Source organism: Pagrus pagrus (assembly GCF_965226575.1).
Source record: "Pagrus pagrus genome assembly, chromosome: 7".
NCBI classification, from domain to species: Eukaryota; Metazoa; Chordata; class Actinopteri; order Spariformes; family Sparidae; genus Pagrus; species Pagrus pagrus.
This window is the reverse complement of record NC_140191.1, coordinates 14,560,897-14,580,396: the sequence shown is the minus strand read 5'-3', so window position 1 is coordinate 14,580,396 and position 19,500 is coordinate 14,560,897. Positions and strand designations below refer to the sequence as shown.

The following is a 19,500-nucleotide window of genomic DNA, read 5'->3' as shown; positions in this document are numbered from 1 at the left end:
CTTTCCCAAGACAGATGTAGGCAGGCCACACCCTGAAACTTCACTCACTTCTGGAAAGAATGGAAACACAGTTTTTTTTTCTAGAGAGAAAACTTTCGAACAATCTGACAAATGAAGGCCTGATCAGCAAGAATCACTCTTTTTTTATTGTTACTTCATATTTATTTCCAGCTTTAATAGATACAAATCTTGCTCTGCCGGCACCACACCTCTGTTTGTCTCCTGGATGGAGCTGAGAATCAACACAAGGTGCGTTTTCCCAGAATTAGATGAGCCGAGAACACAATACACAGTGCTGACACACATTTTCAGTTTTTCAGATGCCTTCGCATAGACCTGTAAGCACAAGCAGCTGTCAGTGTTTGTGTGTGTGCGCGCTAGGAAACAGGACTGGTTGTGATATTGCTGAAATTGTTCGGTAGTGTTCTGTGACAGAGCCTGTGCCAGTTTGGCAGTCGCCTGTGATGACAAGGTGAGAAGAAATGCAGACTGCTGATAAAAACAGAGAATCCTGCAGCAGAAACAGACGTTAGGGTGTTTTCCATTTGGCTCACAGACAAGTCAGTAACACACATGGCACTGGAACAGTGTGTCTGAGGACGCTCTATTGGCTGAACCCCCCGTGTTTGCTCGCAAGATGCCCAATCAACTGCCAGAACTCCAGGAAGTTGAGCTCTCCATCATTGTTGTTGTCCAATGAGCTCATAAGCAGGTCGATGGCAGCGGGGTCGCCAGCGTTCTGCAGAAGAGAATAAAAGAAAACTACATGAAATAGTGAAAAACAAAAGAGAGAGTCAGTGTGGAGCGGCTGATGTTATTGGTTGAGTGTGTGGGGCGATGAGACAGAGGCAAGCTGACACCACTGGCACGTACACCAGTTAAATAATTCATGCAACATCAGCAGAGGTGGTTTGGCACGAGGGTCTGCGACTCTGTCACCATCTAGTGGCCACTGGGATTATTTCGGCTGCTCGCACAGGCAGAAACACATGGAATTTTCCACACTTGGAAAAGGCAGGCTTTAATTTTTTTTTTCGTTGGGCCTCAGGAACTGCTACTTTCTGCCATTGTGCTCTGGTTAAACATGCAGAGTGCAGACAACACAACCACTAATAGACAAGTAGTCTCTGGAGGCTGGCAACTCCTTCTTTAGGACAAACACTTTGTTTTTGTGTGCAACACAGCAGAACATTCAGCGAGGAGTCACATCCTGTTCCCGCATGAGATACAACTGCTTATTTCTGCTAAAGATCACGGGCAGGAGTGGAAAGAGTCAAATACTCTGAAATAAATACTCCTTTCAAGCTTCACTGTTATTTGAATCTGAAGTACAGCAAGACCACATGCATTGAAAACTGCCCACGTAACCGAACAGAAGTAGTCTTTTGAAGACAAGTATGACTAACAGTTAATTATATGGTCAGAGCAGAAAGGACCAATGTGGCTTCCAGATGATGCCTGTTTCAATATGAGTCCTTCTCTTATGACGAAGCTTTTTTGCATGACAAAGAGATTCGGAGCAAATTTAGAATATCTTCCTGATTGTCTTTTATCAGTTTAATTACAGGTCTTTAAAACAGGTAGCTGAGCACAGTACTTCATCACAAATCTAATGGCAATGCTGGTGATATTTAATGTTTTTGTTATTGTCAACGATTTCCATGAAGAGACAATAAAACAATAAGGCGTTGTCCATTTCTGCATACTTTCATTAGTCCCCAGCCTGTCTGTGGCTCTCAGCCACGAACTCCTTCATTCCTACTAAAAGTTAGCCACAGATAAATACTTTTACTCTTAAAAAAGCTACATCATTCCCTAAAACAGCCTGGCACTGTAGCTGTTAGCAAATGTTACTCAAAAAGGAGTAATTAGTAGATTTGATGGGGGCTATTTTCAGCTGTGGATTAATGCACATTTGGAGCACAAATGTGTATTTATGGCAGCAGGATGATGTTTTTGCAATAAACTCAAGATAAACACCAACAACAATGTTCATGGTAATGAAAGAAGAAGGAGCGACAACACTGGATCTGTATGGCACAAGCTAATAAGACTCTGGATATTTAGGAAACAATGGGATCTGTCATGGGATTTGTTGACAAGAACAAAAGATTAAATATCACAGGTTTAAGTGAAATTACCAGTTTCAGAATATATTAAAAACAGCACAAGTAGACTAATTTCTAATGTCGTTTTCCATCTCTGCAGCGTAATAAGTGACAAAATGTTTAAATGGATGTTGTCTCGCTGTTATGTATTAGACCGATAAGTCAACTAAACAAATACGACTACACAATACTGGTGCATCAGTGCATCCTTACCTTGACAAAGTTAGGGAGCTCTGATGTGACCAGTTTGTGGAACTCATCTCTGCTCAGCGTGTCAGAGGAACCATCACTGCCAGCGTACGCCTTGAACTGGGACACCAGCACACCGATAGCAGACTCCATCTTAGGTAAAGCGGCACAGGGGGGAGATCTGCAGACAATATTTCAGAAAAGACAAATGAGAAATGTTGTTGATGATAATAATCAAATACAGTTCATTTATGATACAGATTAAGTTCAAGATCGGTCAGATACTTACAGACTTTTACTGAGACACAAATCACAGAGACTCACCAACTCAAGCGTGTGGGTAAGTTGTGAGGATGCAAGTCTACCTGGTCCTTTTCTAGACAACAAAAGTTATATCAGTCACTAATTTCTCTGTTTTCTGTAGACGATTCATTGCAACCAGTAAAAATGTAAACCATGTTTCCCAAACACCACTGACCTTTTTCCATGACGCGATTACATTCTCAGATACAAACCGAGCCTTTAACTAGTCTCTGGAAGGAGTTACTGGATGAATCACCTCATTCAGGAAAACCCCACACCAACTCAGCCTGACTATCAGAGTCAGGGCGGGTTGAAGTTCCTACAATTTGTGTGCACAAACTGTTTAATGTTTTGCTCAGTTTACGCCAATACATGCATAATAGCCCCACATATTTCCTTTGCCATGTGTGAGAAGGAAACTGTGGGCGAAATGCTGCAGAGAGCAAAAAGAAAGCAGTAAATCAGGCACAATTATAAAGTCTGTGTTGCAGAAACTTTTGAGAACGAGGCACTTGGGCTTCACTTTAAAGAAGTCGTATTATTTAAGCCGAGGCTCTGACAGGATGTGCACAATTGGCATATTAGGGAGGCAGTTAGTGCTAACAAGCACAATGGCTTCATCATCCAAACATCCCCGCAGCTTGTTTTCTTGTCTCAGCTGCATCACACACACACACATACACACACACACACACACACACACACACACACACACACACACACACACATCTATATCCCCATACACCTGAAACAGCAGTCTTCAGTTCTTCTCCTTCTGTTCCCTCGGCCATCATTGAGGAAGCACAGTGCAGCTACTAACACATGATGAATGGCTTACAGGGAGGACTGAGAAATCGTATACAGTGGTACAAAAGCATCAGGGTTTCTTCCACGGGGCGATGCTGCTAGTTGTCAGACGATTAATGACTTGTGATTGATGCTTAGCTGCAGGTGTGTGTGTGTCTGAAGATTTGTTGGTCTATATTTCAAAACATAATTCACACTTCCTGAATTTCTTGATTGCCTTCTGAACCCATTAATCCAGAATCTGATCCTGTGAGAAGATGCATTTTCCACTTTAAAGGTTTAATGCAAACAGTGTCTCCTTTCTTTTGCGGCCTTTATTAGGTCGTTAATCATTACAGAGAAGTGTGCGGCAGGAATGTAAACCCGCGTGAGATGTTGCTTTCCCACAGAGGCAGCCGTATAGATTATATGCGTGTTTCTGTTACTGTGAGTGTGACATTACCGCTGAAGCTACAGTAGAGCAGTTTCGCTACATTATGAGGAGGAATGGAGAGTGGAACGGCACCCTGCTCTACTTCTCACATGCAGAGATCCACTGTTATTTCTCTGAGATCTTGTCTGGATATGCAGTATTTATGTAAAAAGTTTCAATATTTAACCAGGCTGGTGACTCCAGTTTCTGCTCTCAAAGAGGCACAATGATTGACTGACAAAACAGACCGAGTGACTGAGTAACGTGAAGTCATCGTAAGTCAATCTCACCCTCTTCCTTTTCTTTCGTCTTCTCCTCTGCTACCATCAGCCGTGTTGTTGTTGCACCCATTTAGATGAATGTAAAAGGAAGGGACAGCAGGAAAAGCATCCCTGAGGACAGAGAGAGAATGATGTTAACGTCAGCGTGGCAAAGGCAGGAAGAGTTGATTCCTTCACAATAGCACACACAAAGTAACACATCACTCATGTTGTATTGTGTCTGTCAGCAAACGAGTAAAACATCTTTGGTGGGACATATTTACAAACACATTTAATATTGATATTCAATGAAACCAAAGACCTCACCTTCTGTCTAACCTTGTATATTCATCAGGACTTCAGGAATTCAGATGAAGTATCAAGAACTGAAATCACTGTCTAACAGGTTTGCGAGTAGCATTCTTTGGAGATAAAACTAGTTAGATAAAACTGCATTACAGTTGTACGTCTCCTCACACCAGTTAAGTTGCTGTTCCTGAGCTGTGGCTTTGAACAATGGCCGAACCTTTTTTTGCAGAAAATTGTGCTGCCACACTGCATTTAACCTCTGACCTTTTGGATATCAAATGTCCTAACTTCATCATTTATCATCCTATTAGACATTTGTGTGTCAAATTTCATCATAACTATCGTATGACCTTTTGAGTTATCTGAAGGAACTCCTTCATTGCGTTCCTAAGATATGGCGTTCACAATAAAAAAGGACACCACGAGGCCACCAAAATGTAATCAGTTCATCCTTGAGTCATAGTGAACATTTGTACTAAATCTGACAAAATTGTCTCCAGGCGTTTCTGAGATATCGCTTTCACAAGAATAGGACGGATGGATGGCCGTTCAGACAGACAACCCAAAAACTTAATGCCTCCGAACTGTCGCTGCTGTTGATGAGTCAATGCATGAAAAGTGAGTGAAAATAAGACAAATTGTTGTTATTTCATCACAGGGATGCAGCCAATTTATTATTCTGCTCTTATGACAGTAACAAGGGCAAATATGAACATCCTAATCATACATAGTTCTCTATGTTGCCACAGTATGTGGCTCTGCATCGGCACCCTCTGATAAACACTCAATGTGGCTGTGGGCCCTTAAATCAGCAACGTTTCATAAGTCAGTGTGTAAACAAACAAATAAGAAAGAAAACATGCGTCTTTTACCAACCTAATCAATAACAACTGTTACATTCATGATAAAACAATAATTAAAGACATTTTAGTGCACAACACAAGTTCTCTACCTGAAAAGAAACATAAATGTTCAACATGTCGATATCTTAAGTGCCAACCAATTGTTTACTTATTTATATTCTGCCAACCTCTATAAAATAAGTTAATTATATAGTTCTGCATAAACACATTTAATGCGATATGTACAAACATTCAAAACACAATAAATGCAAACTTCTCTAATCTTACATAAAATATTCACTAAACTTTTTTTTTTTTTTTTTTCAGCAGGTCACATTCACTCCACCCTTTATAAAAACTGGTAATGACCGAAAGACATTAAGAGTCAAGCTAGAGCAGTTAAATCATAAAGATGGAGATCTGTGAATAGGTAGACTTGATCAGTGCACAGTGGTGTTTGCAGGGTAAGAGGTGTAGTGTGTGAATAAGACTATACAGCATCTATTCTCGGAGCCAACTCGATCTTTCGAGGTTTAATCTCCTGGTGTACTAAAGTACTAATGTGTGTGTGCATGTGCACAGGTAAAATACAAAACGACCCACAACGGTGAAATAAAATTTAAAGTTGAACTTCTTGAACAACATGGAGGGGTGAAATAAGATCCAGTAAAAAGCCTGACAGGATGATAAATGTATACTTGTAAGCGTTTGTGGTCCAATATAAAATGTTCCCTTTGAATAACCCCTCATCCGTCATGACGGCTCTTAGCTACTTTTAACAGATCCATCAATTCTATCACTTCGTCAGCCACGACCTCGTCCGCTCTCCTTCTTCCGCTCCCCTTTGGATCGCTCCTCTTTCTCACCAGCTCCTGGCACTGAAAACTTTTTCAGGACTTCTTTTTCAAACTCCTCCATTTCATCCTCTAAGTCGCTATCTTCTTCGTCATCGCTGTCGTCTCCTTCCACCATGTCTTCCAGAACATCTCCCAAATCTTCGACAAAATCGATGAAGCTCATCTGGTCGTGAACAAAGAGACCATCCTTGAAGAATTCAGCAGCGAGCTTTTGGAGCTCTTCCCTTTTGGAGGCATCCACCCCCGCCTCCTCTGCCTTGGCGAGGTAAGTCTGGAGGATGGCCTCGAAATCAGGGAAGGGAACAGGGAGCAGACCCTCAGCCTGGGCACAGGTCTCCAGCGAGTCACACTGCTGTTTTGGTTTGGGGTTGTCCTGGAGGCGATCCCGCTGCTGGACCCAGTACTCGGGCTGTTCCAGGGACGGACGGCGGTGTGTGTGAGGAGGCTTCCTCTCGCCCCACAGATGCACTTCCTCGTGGCGGTGATTACTGTTGAATTTGTGCTCATCTTTGTGTTTCTGGGAGCTTGACCGGTCCTTGTTCCAATCCTTTTTCTCTTTCTGTCCTCCTCTCTTTCCCTGCTCTTCTTTCTTTTCCCACTGTTTCCTCTCATCCTTTCTCTTCCATTCCTTTTCATCTTTACCATTTTGACTCTTCCGCTCATTCTCGTTCCACTGTTTCCTCTCGTCCTTCCCCTTTCTTTCTTTGCCATGATTTTTGCTCTCTTCCCACTGTTTCCTTTCACCATTCCATTTCCCTTCTTTACTCTGATCCTTGCTATTTTTACTCTTCCAGTCATCTTTCTTCCACTCCTTCTCTCCTTTCTCTTTCAAATCTTTTTTCGCCCACTTCTCTTTGCCACTCTCCTTGTAGCCATCTTTTCCTTTCTTCCATTCCTTCTCTCCCTTCCACTCCTCCCTGCTCTTGTGCTTCTCTCCGTGCTCTTTTCCTACCTTCCAATCCTTCTTCTCCTCCTTACCCTTCCACTGTTTACCCTCATTCACCCTCTCATGCTTTGTCTTTTTCAACTCTTTCTCCTCCTTCCATTCTTTTCTCTCACTCTTTTCTACCCTCTCTTTCTTCCCTTCCCTGTCCTTCCATGGCTTTCCTTCATCACCTCTGCTCTCCTTTCCTTTCTTCCACTCCTTCTCCTTCCACTGTTTTGTCTCATCACTGTGCTTCTTCTGCTTACCTTCCTTATCTTTCTCCTTGTCAAACTTTCCTTGCTCATGTTTCCCCTTCTTCCATTCTGTTTTACCTACATCTTTACGGTCTCTTTTCTCTCCTTCCTTCCATTCAGATTTCTCTCCCTCCTTCCTCTCGCCCATGTCCTTTTTATCCTTCTTCACATCCTTCTTTTTCTCCCACTGCTCATCAGATGGCTTCCTTGGCTGTGTCTCTGTAGAGCCGGCTGTTTCCGGCATGTTGCCCTCTGGTTGGCCACTGGAGGGCGACGTAGCGGGCTTCACAGGCACTTGAGCTGCTGAGGGAAACACAAGAAGTCACTACAACTGCAAAGATGTGGAGTGAGCATTCAAGTGAGAATAACAGGGAAGAAGAAAAAGGAGGAAACACTGCACTTTCCCTGGGTGTCTAATAACTATCATCCTTCTACATCTTCTACCCTCCTCCACGCCCCCTCCCTACCTCCACCCTCTGTCCCTTTGTACCTGCGGAGAGTTTTAATTCAGTCACAGTGGCTCTCAGTGTTTCTAGTTCTTTCTGTAGGGCAGGGACAGACTCCAGCTCTCTCTTCATCCTCTCGTTCTCTTTCTGAAGGACAGGGAGAGATGCCATCTCTTTCTTCAACCTACTGTTTTCCTTCTCCACCTCCTCCGAACGCAGCTGCTCCTTTGCTCCCTCTGCTGCATGTCCCTTGGCTACTTTTAGCTCTTCTCTCTGTGCCTGTTTGAAAAAAAAAAAAAAAAAAAAGAGCAGGAGAAGAAGGTCCTGTGAGAATATTACACAGTCGGTGACACGTTTACGCACAGGCACACATCCATGTATATACTGTATGTATAAGATGGAATGAAGTCACACCTGAAGTTGAGCTTGTAGCACAGAAATCTGCTGGCTTCCTTTGGCTAACTTATTTAGAAGCTCTGTATTGTCAGCATCTACTGGGGGTGGGGGAACCTCGGGATTGAGCCACTCCTGTCAACATAATTGCCCACACAGTACGACACAATGGCAAGATTTTCGATGACTTCTCTGAATTATCATTGCCAGACAGAGTAGTCGAGAAGTGAGAGAACAGAACGTGTAGATGAGACGAGAGAGAACAAAAGTCCAGAGTAGCACAGTTGGTAGACAATAGCAGCAATTCTGCCAGGGTTGTGGGTGGTCTCCTACTGAGCATATCACACTAAAAATTCATGAGTTGGTACTCACTGTACTGTAAAATGGGTACACAAAATGGCATTAGAATGAATAAAAGTTCGACCTGAGAGCACACAGACACAACAGAAGGAGGAAAAGTGACAAATTGACGTCAGACTGACCTGTTTTCCTGGTAACTCTGCGTCTTTCAGCTCCCTTGTACCATAGTCACTCTCTGCAAATGTTTTATGCAAAGCTTAATGTTCATGTGAATAATACACTGTCAAAGAACAAAAGCAAAAGCTTTATACTCCCTTGCATATTACTGAAGAAATGGCACCTACACAAACAACAATGAAGGCTTTCATAATAAAATGTGTGGTACAGCTCAGCTGAGTCAGTGCACATATATACTGTATGATATCATTCAAATCTAAATGAAAGGTTAAGGATAATATATTTGAAAAGTTGTTGTCTGAAAACCTTGTATCTGCAATTTTGCCAATATCCAGTTTAAACTTTTTCCCCCTTTATCGTTTCACACTGGTCATGCTCAGAGAAATTCCTAAAAAACATGTTTCACTAGAAAAGGTACGGTGATAGTTTTAAAAAACGAGGGCTGCAACTAACGATTATTTTCATCAACAATTCATCTGCCAATTATTTCACAATTAATAGTTTAGTCTGTTAAATGTAAAAAAAAAAATGATCATCACAATTTCCCAGGGCCCAAAGTGACATCTTCAAATGGCTTCTTTTGTCCCACCAACTAGGGCTGTGCGATATGATGATGACGACAGAAAAACTACTTTTAAAACTGCTCTAACGCTTATTTTGCTTTGTTGCAAATCACAGTCTTTACAATACTTTTCGTTATTCGCTCTACGCTTGGAGTTGTTCTGCATGGCACAGATACACAGAGAGTGACACAGAGCGAGGTAACTCCAATCAAGGGAAGGACTCCGATCATCAAAACGAAGATCTTGTTAGGCACAGGACGATATGAACATTTTATGCCATGATTATCCTGTCAAACTTAAGTCTGATTCATGATATTAACCCGATAATCATCAAAATATTCTTAAAACTTTATAATGATAACTTAAATTGTGCTAAAACATATTGGAATCACTTTAACTTTACATTTAGTTTGGAAACAAATATTTCTTAGTAGTTTTTTTGTAAGAAAAAGTAAAAAAAAGAAAGTGGTAAGAAAAATCTTAGAATCTTAAATAGGTCACCATAAATCATTAGGTCCTCCTGCACAAACAAAGGATAAACAAATGGTGTTAAACACACAAACATCCAATTTAACTAACGTTTTAGTGAACAGATTTCAGTCACAGTGACAGGTGTAGGCAATTTAGAATAACTCAGGAAACCAATAAAAAGGCCGTACATCAGCGAGCTAGACACCTTTTTAAAGTCACTCATGTACAGATCTTCAAGATTATCCAGATAGATCCAGAGGTTCACCACAAACAACTTGTGGTAAGTGTCTTTTAAAGCTGCGATAAAATCTTTTATCATCTTAGACCTTGTACTTGAAAGCAGGATTATTTCTGTTGCATGGACATGGTTTGGGTATAAAAATCTGAAATGGACCAGGAAATTCAGACATTGTCCTTTCTATGTGGTCATTCTATTATTATCTGAATTAACACAAAATGTGCTATATTGTGATATGAAATGGCCCACAGTATATAAGGATATAAGATTTTGGTCACACTGACAGTCCTACAACCCAAAGACTGACCAAAAAAGTTTGACATTTTTGCCTGAAAAAGGGGGAAATCGAAATAATTTTCACGATCCAATAATCGATTAATCAACTAATTGTTGCAGCTCTATAAAAAACATTGGTTTTCATTGTGGTGATGCGGTACAAGGTTTTCAACTAACAACGGCAAAGAAGCCTTGTTGCAAAGGTGCACAAATAACATTCTCTCTCTTGCTCACGTTTAAAAGCGTGCACATCTTTATATATTTTCTCTTAAAAAGTGTGAGATGCAAAACAGTTTTCTCTGCATGCACATTCACACATACAAGCACATGCTATGGACAAGCAAGCACCCATTCGCTCACTCACACACACAACCTACCCTCATCCAGGTTCATGAAGACACCTGCAGGTACAATACACCTCAGCACCCTTCGTATAATTTAATGCAAATAAGTCATTACTTTCCTTTAACTAATCGCTTAAATTTTATCTAACATAACATTAACAATCAAAACAAAATCGATTTTTCGGGCCATATGGAGCACCTACCTGAGAAGAAGATGGTGCCAAGGCCCAACAGTATGACAGCGCCCAGGATGCACTTGTTCACAGAGAACCCGCTGTCATCCTCGCGCTGTGGCAGCTGAAACTCTTCCTCTCTTTCCTCTTCATCCTCTGTCCTTCCGATCCGCTCCAGAGCTGCTAAGAGAGACCTCCTCCTCCTCACCTCTGGCTCTCCCTCCTCTCCCGTCTTAGTGCTCTCCTCAGCCACCTCTAAATCCACAGGGGAGTCTGGAGCGGTGGAGGGGAAGAGGATGAAAAGCTGTTGTCAAAGAATGTTTTCTGTTAAAGAATCACTTTTTAATTTACAGCTTTAATCTATTTTATGGGTACCCCCAAGGCTCAAATGTTTAAAACGTGGTTTAATTTGAAGGTATCCATTAGAGAACTTTATTTTCTGCCATATTTATTATCTGAAAACAAAGCTGTTGCACATTATTTGGCACAAATTTGCTTTTGCACTTACATACTGTAGTTGATGTTAGATAGCACAGCAGCTATGGCGCTATAACCGGTCTGATGCTGCAGTATGAGACAAAACTCCTCCTGGGAGCTAAGACTTGCTTCTTTATCGGCTCTGTTGTGCAAGCAATGCTGGTTAATTTGCTACATTGCCATTCCTAATCTACCTTTAAGCTTCATAAATGAGGCTTAAATCTTGAATAAATTGTCTGGAAAGTGATCCAAAGGCTTCATTTTGGAACTCCTAGCAACTTGCAACGAAAGTGTTTATTCAAACTATTCACCACACTTTGTTTCAAAAGAACAATGGTACTGTAAAGAACTCGCTGAACTCTAGTTGGTAAACAAAGACTGTCTGAAAGAACTGCACAACGGAGCAAAAGAAGACTCATTTTTTAATGCTGTAGCGAGAAAAAGAGCTGCAGACCAAAAACACCACACTGCAAAAAAACTTTTCAAGGTCCCAGTCCCTCTGAAGCCAATTTAATCCTGCAGGGTGTCATGCAACTTAAAGTTTCTCTGTCACATCATGCTCCCTGCCTCATACCAACCACAGCCTCTCCAGACAACCTCCTGGCCCAGATACTGAACAATTCCATTACCAGCTGGTCCACCAAGTACACTTCAAACACAAATAGTACATACGGCTTAAGGGAGGGATACAGGTGTACAGGTGATGATCTTTGCCACGTATATCAGAATCAGAATCAGAAATACTTTATTGATCCCCAGGGGAAATTGCTTGCGTTACAGATGCTCCCATTCAAAAGTCTTAAATAATATAAAACATATATAACGAAAGACACATAATAAAAACTGATTTCGTAGTTCATACCTGCCTGTTTCCCTAGGTCAGTCTTCCTCGGAGACAGGTCTGACTCCTCCCCTTCCTGTTGTAGCCCCTCTCCATTTAGCGGATGCTGTACACCTTCCTGTTCAAGCGTCTCTTCTTCCTGTGTGAGCTCCGCCCCTCCCAGAGTCTCTGTGCTCAGCAGTGAGGCTGGGGCCTCATCAGAGGAAGGGGTTATGTGGGTGTAGGAGTCAGAAAATGAATCGGGATCGGGGCTGGACCGTGCCGGGCCCTCGGGTAGGCCCTCTGACTGACTGAGTGCATCACTGTCAGGGACCAAACCGCCGGACACGTCCAAAGACCTAGGAACAGGGTCATCAGGGATGGCGGCCGGCACCGAGGCAGGTTGATCTGTGCTTGTGTCTCCACTTAGCTCTGCTGTTTTTTCTTCTGATACCTGTGTATAAGGATCAGGTAATAAAAGCTGCAGTAGGCAATTCGAACAAACATAACGCAAAACCTTCTGCCGCTCTCTCTGCTGCCTCCTATCACTCCGCTAAGCCCCTACCACCAAATGATGCACCAAACGTGTGCACATTTTTGAAGTGAAACGTCAAGGTTGTCAGCATTTCTACTTGGCTTGTTATTTCTGACACAGACACACACTTTTTAAATGAACCCTTCAAATAAATATCATAAGTGGCATTGAAATAATACTGCCTACTGCAGCTTTAAATGCCTTCTGGTCTCCCTTTTAGCATTTTGGTTCAAACAATAAACCTCAATCAAAAGTAACAGTTAAAATGTTTAGGCAGCGATAGATGAAAGGCTCTATACTTTTCTTGTATCAGTACTAAAAATATAAGGCTAAAGCCAGCCAGGTTCAGACTATAACAAAGACCAGACGCAGGGGGAAGTTGCTCTGTCCAAAAGTAAAAAGATTCGACAACAGGTGCCTCTACAGCTTAAATAAACAAGTTATATGTCACAAACATCTTGATATTTGTAAAAGGACAATTCACTGTTTTATGGGGGGGTCAGGGGGGTGCAGAGCTATTTCTTAACTGGGACCAGTTGCCAGGCAACCAGCTGAGACTCCAAGAAGTTACCAGTTGCTGCCAAGACAAAGTCCACAATAATCCAGAAGGACATTGTTACCCTCTCACTGAGCCAGACTAGCTGGTTCTAGACTTTATACTAAAATAAGATAGCTGTGTGCTTGCTGTAGCCTTTTACTTGCTGTACAGTTATGGAACTGGTATTTATATTCTCATCTAACTCTCCGCCAGAAAGACAACAGTGCACATGCTTTTAATAAAACCCCTAATTCAATAAAACCCTAAATCAAATCAGTTTGTTAGACTGTTTTTGTTAAAGTTCTTTAAATAGAAACTGAACTAAATAGAAAAACTTTAACTGTGCTCAACATTATTTTATGACTCAGCCAAGAAGCTGTAGCCTGGTAACAGCTGAAGTCATCTTCTATATATGAATACTTTGTAAGAAGGGTGACAATGTGGCAATACATCCACTGGCCAATCAGAATCATGCACTCCTGGGTGATGGTATAAGTAGTTCAGATTTTTATCTTCTGGTAAGTCAGAACTGAGTATTTATGCAGACCTTGGTATGATTAAAAAAAAAAAGACAACAGAATGCCTTCACTGGCTAATATGAACTTCAGTACATATTCAGCTAAGCTGAGTAATGAATACAACATGACAGAAACTCATGTGTTTTGCTGTCTTACCGTGTGGTCCTCCACAGGGAGCCCCTCTGCAGACTCTGTACCCTTTGCAGGCTGGTTATCCCCAGAACCTGGTTCATCAACACACACAGAAGGTGAGAGGGGAAACTTTTAGAACGATAGTTTAACGCATTTTAATTGTGACTCTTAATTGTGAAATTCAGCAATTCTGACTTAGGATACAAAATGGTGAGCTACAGTGATGTAGTATATCATTTCTCACTTTTAAGTTTAATTTGATTATTATCAGACAGGGCAAATAAAGTAAGAAAGTAAAAATTAAAGCTAGTAATTAAACAGGTTTATGTGTATGTGTGGCATAAATAATCTCACAATCCTGAAATATACTGTGACAAACCTGCTGCAGATGTAAGGCTTTCATGGTGCGCCGTCCCCTCTGCCAAAGGCCTCAGGGTTTCAGCGACAGTTTCCTATAAGACAGTCAAAGGAAACAAACACACGGACATTACAGCAGGAGCAATCTAGGCTAATCTGAACATACAATCTATCTTTTGATGTCTCTGAATAAAAGTTAAATCATTAAAAAAAAAAGAAACAAAGACAAGTCTTATTACAGAAGCCTACTTCATATTCAGGTGACCCAAAAGAAAATCTATTGGGACAAGGAGTTTTCTTTTTCAAAAAAAAATTGCCTTTTCAATGAGGTCATGCACAGTGACTCCACATGTTTCTATAATCTTTACAGAGTGGTGGTGATACCTCAGGAGTGAGGATGGTCCAGCTGTTGTTAGTACTGCTGCCACCAGACATGGCCCCCTAGAGGCTTTGCCTGTCTCCTGCAACACAAGAGGAACACACAGATTTCACAATTAGTAGTAAATCAAATTAAATGATGAACGTCAAATATGTCTTCGTGTCGCCTCTGCATCAAAGCTGCAGAAAGGTAAATCATACATTTTAAAAATGACAATGGGTTTTTCATTTGTGAACAATACTAAAGCAACACATTAAAACCCAAAGTGAGCAGGTGTTCTGTTAACAGGCCTGCAACTAGTGAGGGTGACAGTGTTAGTTTGAAAGAATTTACATTCCCTGTTTGCCCAGACATGGGATTTGAATACATGACTTGCTATTCAGCCTCACCCACTCTGCCAATAAAGGAGCTACTGTAACCTGTTGTTAACACACACACACACACGCACAGTATGTGTGTGCATATGTGCAGGAAGTCCAGTTCTCTGGGACCATTCAGTTCTTCATTAGTAGTTTTTGTGTGTTGTGGGTCTTTTGGTCACCCTGGCTTTTGACTAGCTCGGAAATGTTTTGGCAGAGACACGGGTAACTAAGGCCGGCACTATTCTGGAGATACGGACAGCAGAATGGGCCCACCATTTCAAAGCTACTGATCTGTTAATATATGTCTGCAAGCCACCAACCATCAGCAGTATATTAGACCTATTCATTTGTGTGCATTACTAGGTAATTACAAATTTTACAGTAAGATAAACAGCGTGTGAAACAGTTTTTCCTTGAACTACCTCTGTAGTACACAGCTCTTTCCGGACCAGGATCCCTCTCACAGAAATACAGTCTGACATTTCAATTTAACTACCTGGTCAGACACAAGTGTCAGCTAATACAGCTGTATAAAGCCTGTCCTTTCAAACCGCAGAGGCTGACATCACAGACGCATATTTACTATGTGTAGTCTGGCTTTCTTCAGTGAATGCAGAAAGCAGAACTAACCACTTAAGTTAACACCACATCGTCTGGGTAATGACACACTTCACTCCCCAAATTCAATTCTCTCCCAGCTCCGCAATTTAGGTCTCCTAATCGAGTGCCTCCCAAGAGGACTCCTCTGAATCTAGCCTAGGGCCCTAGGAGCATTGTGGAGCATATAGTGGAATGGCTTAAATAGATACCAGCTAAATATAGCCACCATGAGATTGACTAGAGACAGAAAGAGGGAGCATGCAGAAGATGGCCATGGGGAACACAACACAGGCAGAAATGTATTCTAAGGACAGTGTTAAAAGGATTATACTAAATGCACCACAAAGCTGATGGCTTTTAACAGAGACAAATCTATTTCCACTGCCTTGTACTCTGCTCTTATTCTCTTATCTTTATGAGTAATATCAAACTCAAACTAGAAAGCTCTGGCTTTAGGAAGCTGTTTCCCATCATAGCCTTTAACTTTATGTATTCATAGCATTACAGATATTTGATACCCTGCCTCAGGTTCTTAATAAAAAACAATAACCTACATTCAGTTTACTTTGTGTCGCCTGAAATTTAATTAGGCAAGAGTAGGCATACTTTTATTTTGTATTGAGTAAAATAGAGCCAACTATATTGAGTGCAGCAGCAGTCCTAATCTTATTATCTTGGTCTCGGCAGGGAAAAATTACCAAAAAAGGTCAAGAGAATAAACTGCAGGACAGGCCATTATGACGAGGAAGCAGAAGGTTCACAGCATCCTCAACAAAACAGGCTGATGAGCTAATTACTACGCAGTTTTACAGACTGTTTAAAGTGAAGCCTGTAACAGGAAATGTCAAATGGCGATGGGCTTAAAGATAAAATAACTTATCACCGACTTACACGTAATAAAAAAAAATATCCCTTGTAAAACACGTTGAGGGCCGGAGCGAGCAGGTTACTTCACGTAGGGTTGAGATAAGAGAAGAAATGTAAACATTAAGCTAGCCATTGAAAAACACAACTTTCAGCCGTTACAACAAAACAGTCGAGCAACCAGGAAAAAGTGCGTGAAACGACGCTGGCGACGCAATGGAGGAGCAAACAACAACACAAGTGACGCTGCTGCTTTTTAATTAAAAGAAAACACTTGGAAGTTACATCCAAATTCAGGTCATTCTTACCGTGGTCCGTTGCTTTTCTTCACACCCCGCAGTGTCACAGATACAGGACTCACTTCTGAATCTTCCCATCCAACTTGGGAACTTGCCTCAGAACATGCCTCCTGAACTTGCATGAGCCACGCGTCTCTCGTCCAATCACAGGCGGCATTGGCTTTAGTCCCGCCCATGTCCCGCCAGCTCGACCAATGGCGATGTGGTGTCACTGTGCTTCACTGGGGGGTAACTTCCCGGTTGATTGACAGACGCAGGTGATGGTGAGTATGGAAAACATACATCATATATATGTTCTGTGCTTTCCCCCCACACACCTCCAGTCCTCGATACGTAGTGCTGGTAGTCCACAAGCTCGGGTTGAATCCAGGTCACAAAATCCTTTTTTTTTCTTCCCACATGTCAAACAGCTTGTAAAATGTATCCTATGGATTTATTAAACGTACACATAATCAGTTGGATCTCTGTAAAACCATTTTTCTTTTTTCTTTAGCTGACTGCAAGATTTAAACAAAATGAACAAACATGCAGACGTAAAGGTAATATTTTTCTGTTCATTAGTTCCTTTATTCATTGCACACCAGTGTGTGTTGTACAGTGTACATCAGGGGTGCCATTCCTCCACATCTCAGACCAGCAGGGTTAAATTCAGGAAAGACTGACCCTCTCACAGTGCACACGCGTAGCATCTGGAAGTGTGCAAGTGTGTTCCCTGGCACCGAACAGGAGCATCCCATAGACACTGAAAAACACACATACAAATATTTGAATACATTAAATAACTTTAAGATTTAGTAAAACTGTTTCTCATTGACGAACCTCACTTTAAAAGGTGCAGTATGTGAGAAATGGCCCCCTGTGGGGACTGTTGGTGTTTACACCACTAGCAACAACGTTGGGAAACATTACTTTTAAAAGTAACGCATAACGTTACAAGATTATTGCCATTAAACAGGAAAACCCCTTTGTGACTCGTTGCGCATGTCGGTTATATGGTCCAGACGGCGTGTAGCCAACTGTACATCTACCTTTGAATGTATTGACTCTACTGTCAGTTTGTAGCCTTTTTAAGGAATAATAATAGGAATGACAGATGCAATATAACATTTACAGCTCTTTATTTTGCTAACAATCTGACAGTGAACTGGGCACACTGAAGCACAGTACATTGAATTAGCTCGCTACACATGCAAACTGACACAACTGTACGTTTACCTTTCGCTGGAGATTTTATTTTATTTTTGTGGCGTCAAAAGACAGCAATTTTTTCCAGTAACAGATTACTTTTATGAAAAACTAAATAATGGATTACTTGAGTTACAGAACTAATACGTTACTCATTACAACAAAAAAGTTACCCCCAACACTGACTAGCACCAAGCCCCCAGGAAGAGAGCCAGGCTTTGAAGCCAGCTTTCGTAGTGGCCAAACCGTGTAAATACAACTTCTCCTGATGACTTTTGCTCATAAGCTTACATTGTGAAAGAAGCGTTTGTAAAACGGGGGATGCATTTTTTGTCACAGCCTTAATGAAATTAATTGTTTCACTATCATAATTGGAGCAATTAATAAAATAAAAATAATAATTGGAGCATTCGGTCCAATGCAATTTGGAAGGTGTAGAGCTGCAAGATTAAATCATTTTATCTCTATTCAAGTTAGCCAAGCGCTAAACCGGAAGTTAGCCGGCTCGGTCAGTGGAAGTCTCTTGTGTGCACGCTCTATGAGCCAAACAACACAGAAGTTGAGCTTTTTTGGCTTCAAGCACCACTGAGCAGTTTTCACAGGAATGAACGGGGCTCCGCCTCCAACACTGTATCCAGATCTCATTATACGTCCATGGTCGGGGCTAGCTGGTTAGCATGCTAACTTCAGTAGATATCTTCACAACACAGTACATAGACGTTAGGTCAGAACAGTTATTCACATTCTGTTAATAATTTTAATTTGTTTTCAACAAAAATTCTTACATATTGCACCTTTAAATACTAGAAAATATAAATTGCATTATATAAATTAGATTTTGTTTCGCTATGTGCTCAAGTGGTAGTTTGTTGTCATATGAGACAAGACTCATACTTGCCAAAGCTTTGCCAGCACCGCCGATCAAACACTCCATTCCTGATGAAATAAAAGCTGGTTGAAATTACACTATAGGAGCCAACGGAGAAAAGTGGAAAATCAATGTTTGACCACTTGATCTACTCTCTCTCAGTCTGTCAGTCCAGGATCTCTTTGATGCACCAGCAGCACAGGAGGAAATAGAGGCACTCCTTGACCGACTGGATGAAACTGTAGGCGAAGTTTCCACCCAGGAAGTTCTTGCCTCGTCCCAGACCCATGGCCATGTCCCTCAAGTGCTGTCCCAGAGAGGTGGAGGGCATGGCCTGGGGAAGAGGACGCTGGGGATGCATGGCTCCGGCAAGGAAAACAAACAGAGGCAACAAGGAGGGCAGTCGATAAGAAGAAATAGTCAGTGAGGTCTGACAAATGAGATCAGACTGGGCCTGTACAACAGCTGAGGTCTGCTCCGTATTCCTGGCACAGTTAGCTCCCCTACTTATAACCTCCTATACAAAGTGCAGGCCACCTCCGTTCACATCCTGCCTTTTCTCGACTGTTCTCTGCTTTCAAACATCCGCTGATTGATTAAAGGCCTTGTTTACCTTTGCTGTGCACTGTTCCCCCTCTGTTGTATAGTACCCCACACACAGACTCTCCCCCTAGGCTCTAATAATCCCTGAATCAGCCCCCTACTGTTACAAGCTCATCTGTTCACAAACAGGATAGTTCCAGTAGCTCTAATAAAGCCCCCCTACTACATCCCACTCTTTGTTCAGGACAGTATGTGACAGGCTTCTAGCAGTGTGTGTGTGTGTGCTTTGTTGTTTCATTTTCCATCAAAGGTTTTTTTTGGTGTACTTTGATGGAAAAATGAAAGAAATCTTGCAAAAGCCTATCAAACAAGGGGA

At 41.7% G+C, this 19,500-nt stretch overlaps 3 protein-coding genes across 13 annotated transcripts; all 3 read right to left on the bottom strand.

Moving 5' to 3' along the window:
- Positions 1-166: 166 nt before the first annotated feature.
- LOC311259236 (protein S100-A11-like) lies at positions 167-4,956 on the bottom strand. 3 transcript variants are annotated; one of them, XM_084356240.1, is made up of 3 exons: positions 2,587-4,956; positions 2,322-2,478; positions 167-739 (listed from the first exon to the last, which is right to left on the bottom strand). In XM_084356240.1, exons 2-3 carry the CDS (start codon positions 2,448-2,450, stop codon positions 605-607), a joined length of 264 nt encoding a protein of 87 aa, XP_084212366.1. In that variant the 5' UTR covers positions 2,451-2,478; positions 2,587-4,956; the 3' UTR covers positions 167-604. The 3 variants fall into 3 exon arrangements, with proteins under 3 accessions (XP_084212366.1, XP_084212365.1, XP_084212364.1); XM_084356239.1 differs by having other exon boundaries at positions 2,622-4,956; XM_084356238.1 differs by having other exon boundaries at positions 2,322-4,956.
- Positions 4,957-5,032: 76 nt separating this feature from the next.
- Positions 5,033-16,642, bottom strand: pbxip1b (pre-B-cell leukemia homeobox interacting protein 1b). 9 transcript variants are annotated; one of them, XM_084356228.1, is made up of 12 exons: positions 16,538-16,642; positions 14,409-14,485; positions 14,047-14,119; positions 13,692-13,759; positions 11,987-12,398; positions 11,699-11,773; positions 10,678-10,920; positions 10,508-10,531; positions 8,588-8,640; positions 8,127-8,240; positions 7,757-7,991; positions 5,033-7,569 (listed from the first exon to the last, which is right to left on the bottom strand). In XM_084356228.1, the coding sequence occupies exons 2-12, from the start codon at positions 14,457-14,459 to the stop codon at positions 6,035-6,037; spliced, it is 2,883 nt and encodes a 960-aa protein (XP_084212354.1). In that variant the 5' UTR covers positions 14,460-14,485; positions 16,538-16,642; the 3' UTR covers positions 5,033-6,034. The 9 variants fall into 9 exon arrangements, with proteins under 9 accessions (XP_084212354.1, XP_084212356.1, XP_084212361.1 ...); XM_084356230.1 differs by having other exon boundaries at positions 5,033-7,566; XM_084356235.1 differs by having other exon boundaries at positions 7,901-7,991.
- A 455-nt stretch (positions 16,643-17,097) lies between these two features.
- On the bottom strand, positions 17,098-19,434 carry lenep (lens epithelial protein). The gene is made up of 2 exons (XM_084356241.1): positions 18,608-19,434; positions 17,098-17,270 (listed from the first exon to the last, which is right to left on the bottom strand). Exon 1 carries the CDS (start codon positions 18,940-18,942, stop codon positions 18,748-18,750), a length of 195 nt encoding a protein of 64 aa, XP_084212367.1. The 5' UTR covers positions 18,943-19,434; the 3' UTR covers positions 17,098-17,270; positions 18,608-18,747.
- Positions 19,435-19,500: the final 66 nt, after the last annotated feature.